Source organism: Misgurnus anguillicaudatus, chromosome 23 (assembly GCF_027580225.2).
Source record: "Misgurnus anguillicaudatus chromosome 23, ASM2758022v2, whole genome shotgun sequence".
Classification (NCBI taxonomy): Eukaryota; Metazoa; Chordata; class Actinopteri; order Cypriniformes; family Cobitidae; genus Misgurnus; species Misgurnus anguillicaudatus.
The window spans coordinates 17,975,701-17,985,486 of record NC_073359.2 but is presented as its reverse complement, the minus strand read 5'-3'; the positions used below and the strand labels follow the sequence as shown (position 1 = coordinate 17,985,486).

General features: G+C 37.8%; 1 protein-coding gene across 1 annotated transcript; it reads right to left on the bottom strand.

Annotated features, from left to right (window-relative positions):
- Window positions 1-4,398: 4,398 nt before the first annotated feature.
- Window positions 4,399-9,285, bottom strand: rxfp3.2b (relaxin family peptide receptor 3.2b). The gene has a single exon (XM_055218011.2). It carries the CDS (start codon window positions 8,431-8,433, stop codon window positions 7,231-7,233), a length of 1,203 nt encoding a protein of 400 aa, XP_055073986.1. The 5' UTR covers window positions 8,434-9,285; the 3' UTR covers window positions 4,399-7,230.
- Window positions 9,286-9,786: the final 501 nt, after the last annotated feature.

Genomic DNA, 9,786 nt, shown 5'->3' with positions numbered 1-9,786 from the left:
ATAGACAGATAGATACATAGATAAAAGAAAGATAAACATATAGGCTATAGATAGAGACAGACAGATAGATAGACATATAGATAGTTTTGACAAACTCAATAGATAGATAGACAGACAGACAGACAGATAGACAGATAGATTTGAAAAACATGATAGATAGACAATAAACATATACAGACCGATAGACAGGCAGACAGACAGGAAGACAAACAGATAGTATGTCCAGCTTGCTACGCCTCCCCTTGCCAACTCTCTCAACGAAATAATTAAGTATCTTGATCTACTCAGCTTGCTCTGATAGGCATAATTAAAGGTCACAGCCAGAAGGTTCAGCCAGTTAACTACCCATCTTGTAGTCCAGATGCCTTGATCCAGTCCTTTTAAACATTCAGCGCTGGATCTGTAGAAATCAATAGAGGTTATCGTTATCAAGATTGCAATAATACATCAAGCAATCAACTCTAACATGAAACCAGAAGAAACCAGGCTGGTGGCTTACTTTATGTCTGCTTATCTCTGATTGATGGACTCGAATCATCATTCGAAAGTCACACAATCGCCTTTGATTTTCTTTCATCTTTGTCTTTTTTCTCAAGCTCAGCATGCTGCTGGCCCTCACTCTTTTTCATTTCCTGGTGGTTCAGCCTCACAAAGTTCCCTCATTTACACCAAAGTTGGTCCCAGCCACACATTTTAGGCTAACTAGAAAGTACAATGGAGTTAAATGTATTGTTTCTCTCGATCTCAATGATAACGGTGCAGTAAAAAGGCCTTTAAATAATTTAAACTGGAGAATTTAATAGAAAATAAGACTGCGGTAGCTATGTGAGCTAGTAAGCTGACCTGCTGTGTACTGTATAGTGTGTATATATATAAAACATTTAATTTAACGTTTTACAATGAATTATAAAACCGTTACATCCGGCCCTTGATGCTGATTCAGACTGCTGCCCCCAACGGTGAGGATTTTTGATACCCCTCATACATTGTAGTATGTAGCCCAGAAGATGCATTGCATTTGGACTTGTGTGTGTCCCATCAAGCCAAGTTCACATTAAATCCCCTGATGTGTTCTTGTTTCGCCCTTTCTTCGAGGATGCATCGGGAGGTGACTTGTGTGGACTTTGAACAGCCAAGTTTCCCAGAATGGTTTTCACATCAAAAACCATGTAGCAGAAAACTTGCATAGTATTGAAAATATTACTCTTTCTGTGTCACTTAATCTAGTTTTAAGAGTTGTTTCGTCGAGAATACAGAGGTGTAAACTAGTAGTAAAGATTGCTCTTAACTAAAAGTTTTCAGAGATGTGAGTTTTAGGTGTTCAGCGGGAGGTTAGCGCTCATGTACCACGCTGAGTACAGCTTGATTTCGGCAAGTCTTCTGAAATTTGCCACTGATTTTGAAGTATCAGCATTTGATATATTAAGCTACACTATAAAAAAATGGAGCAAGAAGGTTTTAAAAAACCTTATTTTTCAAGTCAATTCAACAGGCTTGTGCACAATTCAGAATTTCAGAATTGGCCTCCATTCAATTCATGAATTAGAATTTGAATTGAATTGACTCCGCCCTACAGGAAGTTGAATTGGAATTGGAATTCGAATGACAGGAAGTGGAATTAAATTCATGGCAATTCAAAGAAATTCCACAGTCACACAACAGAAAGAATCTCACATACATTCAGTGTTAGGAAAGTTATTTTGGAAAATTGTTTGGCAACCATTTTAAATACTTGGTAAAAGTAAAGCATTCTGGGAAATGAAGTCATGTTCCATCTTGTTCCACAAAATTACAATTACAAAAAAATCAAACTATTCGTTATGTGACTAGAGTTTTTAACATTAATTGCTGGGGGGAAACATCTCCTGTTAATGTAATCTGTACAAGTAGTTCAAATAAATATAATAGAATATGTACTACAATTCTAACATATACTGAAAGCTTATTTTTTTAACACCTCATTTACTGTATAACATGTATATGAATTTCTTTGAATTTCTATTGAATTCCAATTCTGCTTCCTTTAATTCAAATTCGAATTGCAATTCTAGATCCTGTTTTTGACATCAATTCAAATTCAATTCAAATTCAAGAATTGAATTGGAATTAAGGAGTCATTCTCAATTCAATTCTGAATTGGGCACAAGCCTGCAATTCAACCCACTTTTTTAAAGTGCCCATCTTATGACTGCTTTTCCACAAGTTAAATAGGTGTATGAGTTCCATAAAACATGTTTCAAAAGTTGTTTGCTCGAAATAGCTTGTAGAAAAAGATTGTTACCCATCTCTAGTAGCCTCTGTTTCAGTGCATTTCAGATTGTGCTGTGGTCAGTAATTTGCGCCTGGCGCAAGAGTTATTTCTCCCGCCGGGAAAATAGCAACAGCGCCCAAGATCCGCCCACAAAGTCACTTGCGCTTTGCGCTTGCGTTTCAGATCGTTAAAATAGAGGCCAAGATGTTGACCCAGATCACACCTAACTCAGATCTCCTCTAGCTACTGTGCTATCAAAATGCTTGCCTATTTACACACAATGATTGATGAAGCATGTGCCATCTAGGTTTGTAACAAATCCAATAGTGGGAAAATGGAGAACACAAATGTTTAACGGCTGACTGCTATTTTTATCCCAATCAAACAGATCAATTAAATTACATTTTCCGCAATTGTTCTCTTAAAGCAACACTATGTAGTTTTTTTCCTTTAAATAATGTCTCTAAAATTATTTCAGTGATAGAACAACTTTTAACTGGACAAATTGTACTGTTGCTGCAACCTGAGCAGCCTCCTAGCTGCTACAAGCACACTCTGAAAGTGGCGGTGGAGGGTAGGAAACACAGCCCCGCCCCTCCCCTAGCCTGCAGAAGAGTGTCTGATACCAGGCACTGTTGCGCTTTTCAACCACATGGGGGAGCTGTAAGTCATTTTTACATGGAAACTACATAATTTCCATAATACATTTAAATATGTTATATTTTAAGCTTTGTGTAATGAAAGCTTTATTTTAAGCTTTGTGTACCTTATTGCTTTACGGTTACCACGCAATACAAAAGCAAAAAATATGAATCAACACAACCTTCATGAAACAAAAATTACTAAAGACCATCCTTCCACTGGAAAAATTAGTCCCTGACTGACTGTGAACAACGTCCCTGTGTCCGAAATCGCATTTTGTGACAGTACTGAATTAGATGAAGTCATCGACCCTTAAAACAGTAGGTACAATATAGTAGAGCTGGGGAAAAAAACAGTGATTTTCCGAGAGCCGAATTTCACAGAGAAGATCACAAAACCGGGTTCATAAACGTGGAAAATCGCCTTTGATATTGTACGCGATGCGATGATCTTCTATGTGAAATACGGCTCTGTGTAGTAAATGCCGCTCCATCTGAAAGCAGGTGATGACAATTTACTATATAATCACCGAACCGGCATTACTGATGGGATACGCATCAGAATCGCAGCCGATTTTTTGCCCAGCTCTACAATATAGTATGAATATGGATAGCATGAATAAATTCGTACTACATTCGTGACAAACGTCGTCATAACAAGTTAGTTGTTAACGTTAAATAAGTGCAATTTCACCACAAGGGACAGCTGTTTAATATATGTATTTGCATTAAATAGAGCCGTGTTACTGATTCCTGACATTTTTAAATAATACACCTTTCCTTCTTTGGATAACTCCTCTTCCGGGGGCTTCCGGGATAGTAAAATGCCCCTCGAGTGAACACTTCAGGATCTTGCAGGAAGTAGTAGGTCATCCGGGAACTTTTCGCTTACTGTTTTTCTTTTACTATAAATTTGGACAAAACGTATACTACTTGCCTCGCCTACTGCTTTTCACCTACTATATAATATATTATGGAAGTAGGCGGTTTTGGACGCAGCGAGAATGTTTCACATAGGTTTACGTTACTAATGGCATTACTAATGGCGAGTGTTTAGTTCATTATCAATAAAAGACGTGCGGGGGCGGTTACAGAAGTGAAACGAAGTCGGTCCGCATGCCTTGTTCGTGCAACCAAAATCATGCCCCTTCCGTGGAAATGGCTCTTTACGGCAGGCTCCGTTAAAAATAAACATTTTGCACTAAATGCTGCACAAAACGCCTCCACTACAGGAAAACAGCTATAGCTGCGCAGCGATTTGGCCGCTTGCTGCATACCGTGAAACTCTCATTAGGTTGGTGCGCAGTAATACACTGAATCATTGGGTGCAGTGGTCATAGCTGTGTTTTATCATAAATAAATTACAGCTATTGACCAATCAGAATCAAGGACTGGAACTGATTATTAAAAATATTAGTTTAACTGTTAATATAAAAAATGTAAGGCACATTCTGAACTTGGATTTTAAATACGACGAAATATGGGTCATCATAGTGTTACCTACAAACAGAACTAAAAAAAGCATCTACCGTAAATACAGGTTTACTATCACAAAAGACAAACATGGTTTGTGTGGGAAATTATTGGCTTTTATTGTTGACAATTTGTAACCAAACATTCAGACATTTTCTTTTTCTGCATCTTAAAAACTGTACATATTTTTGGGCTTAACTGTGTTGGATGAAGTGGAAACAAATGACAACCACCGTTCTAATATACTTTTATACAATCTTCAGAATATTATAGATTAATTAAACAATTCAGGCAAACATTAAAGAAAGTTAAGCCCAGAGCCTTAATATATTGACAACAAAGCTTGCAACTACTGAGCCAAAATGTCACTCCACATCGTTATACAGTACAGTGAGTTTGGATCTTACAGTCAGCTTGGCTCATTAATGGTCTCTAGTGCCATCTCATCTGCATGCCCTCAACTTCAGGACATAGAGTTCAAAGACCAATTTCTCTTTTTAACTTGAGTTATATATAACGATATGAACAAGTAAACATTATTAGCTACAGTTAATTATAGGAGTTATCATCATATGTTGATGTTTTGCGCCTTGCAACCATGCAAGTAAAAAGTGTGATAGCTACAGTATCAAAAACAACCTGACATGCACAGTCAGGAAATAAACCATCACAACTGCAAATTAGCTTTAAAAAGAAATTCAGTCTCTTTTCCCTTTTTTAAATGATATTGGACAGATGTCCTTGAAGCTTTGTTAAAATAGTTTTTTTAAGAACTAAAAATGATTCAAGGCTTAAATTATTTTGCCATCAACTATTCAGTGTGCATTCAAAGCTACAAGCTGGTGCCTATATCAATTCCCTTACCTCAGAGCATACTGCAGCATTTATAAGTAACAGTAAATTTAATGTAAAACTATGCCAGCAGCATATCCTATTATCCTTTTGCAATAAAAAGTCATGAAAAAATTATAATCTCTTCGACTCTTATACTTTTTCTTTTCTTTTATTCTTAATATACCCAAATCGTAACACATATAGATTTTTTATTTGGTTTTATGATTCAGAAATGGAAATTTTAAAGCCATAAAATGATTTATTGTACAAATATTTTATGCCCAATGTGTTTTCGATAAAGTCCCTGAGCATATAAAATAACAAGCACTTCCACAAACATATAACATAGTATCACTTTGAGTATATTTAGGCATAGTTCATCAAAAAGTTGTCTTTAATGATGCTTTTATAGTGGTCTTGATCTCCACCCACGTTCATTCATTGTATAGAAGATAGCAGCCAGAATCTGGTGAACTGCTTTTGTGTTTGACTGAAAAAAGTCAGGTGGCATGAGCAGAGGCATCATGTCCATTCAAACTGAGGGGGCACGTGCCCCCTTGGTTTATTGAGCCAAATGGATTTTGCATGCAACCTCAAAATCAAAGAAGCTCAATATTATCATTTCCGTGCTGCATCCTTGTCACTTTTTAGAGATTTTCGCCGTTTTGATCATGTTACATTTCTTTATTCTGGCGGCAGGCGCGGAATCACACATGTTCACATATGAGGTCAAATTTGATGCAATAATGCGTTCCTCTAATAATTTTATCTACAAATTTTATCATTATTGAACATTAAAATCAATCACGTGGCTATAGCTTATGTCATTTTTGTTGTTTATATAATGGATTTAAAATTACATTAATTTTATAGGATAATGTAGTTATTGTGCAAAATGCATTAATGACACAATTAAACAAGTAATTTATTAAAACTTAAATAAATAAAACATGCCCTTTCAGATGTAAATATCATAACAATATGTCATTATTCCGATTAAAAAGTATTTGAAAGTTAGTCAACACTTTTATTTTGGAGGTTTTTCCATAAAATTATAGTTTTATAATCATATAGTTCAGTATAATATAATAGTTCAGATTGTTAGAAATGTAAGTGCCATGGAAAAGACTGAAAGCTATATAATATTTCATTTGATGTCTGTGTATGCACAAATTTCGGTGAACTGTGCACACTGTGCCCCCTTAAAAAAATGGTGCAGGACGCCCCTGGGCATAAGGGTTAGTAAATTATGACATCATTTTTATTCCTTAAAAGATCAAATATGAAGATATTATTTTATGATATATGATAACTTTACGTTTGTATGAATTACTACTTAATATTAACTACTTAGCTCTATTAAGACTGAAATTGAAAGAGAAATTATCACATACAATGCACAGTTTTTCTCTTAATCATTCAATAGGTGCTTACATTTTTTTTAGCAATATATTAATGATTAACGTTTAGCTATTATATTGTTTACATTGATAGCGTTTCTTCTTTTGTGCAACCTAATATGTAAATAAATTCAAACTTTAGATTTGACATAAACTGCAATATTTATGATAAATTATAATAAATATTTAACATGATTCAATTATTAATGAATTTACTAGTGACTGCCCCCTTCCCCACACACACATAATTAACTTTATATCTCATGAAATAAAATGAAGCCCCTCTACTACATCTCAGCTCAAATGGATAATTCATTGTTTCTTTGAAGGGCATCTTGGTAAGAATCTTTAAACAGTTCCTGGCAGCAAGAAAAACAGGTGAGTCTTGAAATCCCAGTGTGTGTTTGATGGCCTGAGATGCATTGAAAACAGTACAGGTAGATCAGAGAGTCCAAAGACGGGGGAAAAGGACTGGTGTAACAAATGTGCAAGTGATTCTGAATGCGAGGAAGCAAAACTGGGGCAGCTCCCAGAGGAGGTTTCTCACGCATGCTTTGTTCTGTCAATCAAAATCAAAGACGGGGTAAAGAAGAGAATCTGAAGGATGCGTCTTTCCACTGTAAAGATGCAATCACACGTCCATTTGCACCAAGACCAGAACCGGAGGCGCCTCAGCCACCTTTGCTTTCCGTGGGAGCAGCCGAGCGATGCTGCTGTAGGACGGTGTAGCCCTCCACAGAAGCTCTTTGAGTCCAGCACGAAATTCTCGCCTTATCAGACAGTAAAGGACAGGATTAAGGCAGCTGTTTGTGTGGGCCAAGCAAACGGTCAGGGGGAAGGCGTATGCCTGGGCATTGTAGAAGGCCTTGCTAAAAGGTATCAGGTCGAACTTGATAAGGACGCCCCACAGAGTCAACGCCTGATTGGGCAGCCAACACAAAAAGAAGGAAAGGACTACAATCACGACGGATTTCGTGACTTTAGAACGGCGCTTGTGACGACCCACCTCGCTTTCGGATCCGATGACCCCACTAATCCTGCGGCTCAGCACGATTCTTAGCAGTAGGAGATAGCAGACGCTTATCACCACTAGAGGAATCAGAAATCCAAGTAGGACCTTCTGAAGCTGGTAAAGACCAAGCAACAGTTGTGGGTCCCAGCTGCCCGTTTCGGGAAAACGGACCAGGCAAAGCTCCTCATCCGTGGATACTTGAGCTATAGTAGAATATATAGAATGTGGAAGTGTGGCGATCAACGACACGACCCAAATGCTCAAGCAGATCCATTTGGCCGCAGCCGCCGCCGCACGCCGACTGTGCATTTTCAACGAGGACACGATGGAGTAATACCTGGCCACGCTCATGGCGGTCAGGAAAAATACACTGGCGTACATGTTCATAGTTGTCACCGAGCTGATGATTTTACACATGACTTTTCCAAAAGGCCAGCGAAAGTCCAATGCAGTGTCCACGGCCCAGAACGGCAAGGTTAGGACGAACTGTAGATCAGTTAGTGCCAGACCCATCACAAAACAGTTGATGGAGGACTGCTTCTGCCGGTACCGAGAGTGCAGGAGGTAGAGCGCAAGCGAGTTCCCTACGAGTCCCAAAGCGCACACCACTGAATAAATCAGGGCGATCATTACACGCACAGCCAGGCTAGACCCATCACCTTGCAGGGTTGAACTAGACTCCTTAGTCAACAAATGCAGCCAGCAGCGTAATGAAAGGTTCCCACTGGCACCATCTGTACAATTGTCCAGCCCTGCAGTGGGATCCAACATGTGCTCGCATTCTCCAAGTGCCAGAGTTTGACTGGTGTTATTCCTCTCCATGGCAGATTCCCATTCACAGTGTTGTCATGGTGAAACTATCCATTCATCTAATTCATCTCATGTTCATTTCGATCATTGTGTTTTTTCCCCGTGGATCATTACTTGTCAGGTAACAGGAGCGCGGTCGCTTCAGTGCCGTTTCCGCGCACCGCTGTGCGCTCTGCAGCGCGGGCACAGTCGTTTATACTCAAGGCATGATGCGCGCCCGCGCAATGCTGAGGATCACGCAGCTTATTAATTACATAATAGCTACATATGCAAATATTGTATATAAAAATACTAAAGATAAAGCTTTTTTACATTAAAACGTACATTAGTGTGTTACTACATGTATAACTTCACTTGTTCGTTTCTTAACAATAATTAAACACGAGTTTTAACTGATTTGCTCATTCACAGACTGACTTCAGTTATGTCTAAACAGATGTAAGTTATTTAGAGATGACGAGATAAAGAAACTGTTTTCTCTTCACTTTTTCAATCCGTGCTTCGTCTGCTGCGCGCACACATTCTTTAAATGCTGATATGAGCGCGCATTGAGGAGCGCGCGCGCTTCTGTCAATCATATTTTATTTAGTATATGCAAATACTGTACTTTTAATATACCAAATGTAACAGTTTTTCTTCATTTTCTTCATTTTTTAACGTGCATTATTACTAAACTGTTACCACACTCAGCGTTTACCTGTCCCAGAACGCGAGCTTCAGCAGGATTGCGCGTTCACAGACTGACTTTGGATGACTAAATCAGAGCATTAAAATATGACTGTGTGTTTTGGCCACATAAAGTAGGTAATATCTTTACTTTTTCGATCGTTTTATATTGGGATTGATGAGTAATAATCAATGAGTCCAAATGACACTTAATGCGTCAGTTACTGTTTAAATGTCGACGAGTGGGAATATGAGACATAACAGGTAAGACTGCTTTATCATTCGTACATTACATTAAATAATTCGTTTATTAAATGAGATAAATATGTGATATCTAAATTTTTATTGTACTAGAATCACAAATCACATTTATTATAGCTTTGTTTTTTAAACTTTTATAACATTTTTAAGTAAAAAAGCACGCGGGACATCAACCGTGATTCATGTTTGACGACTGTCAGCATAAACTCTCTCTCTCTCACTACATAGACTCTTTTTTTACCTGGGTTCACAAAAGGCTTTTTGTCCCCACAATCACAAGTGATTCACCAAAATATCCCACAAATCCACACAATGAAAATGATAACACATTGATTTCAACGATATAGGGGCTTTAATCTTTGTTTTTGGTTAATTTAAAAAGATCACAGTCCAAGAATTAGATATTGTCTTTACGCTTTAGGAGCAAATAATCTAAAA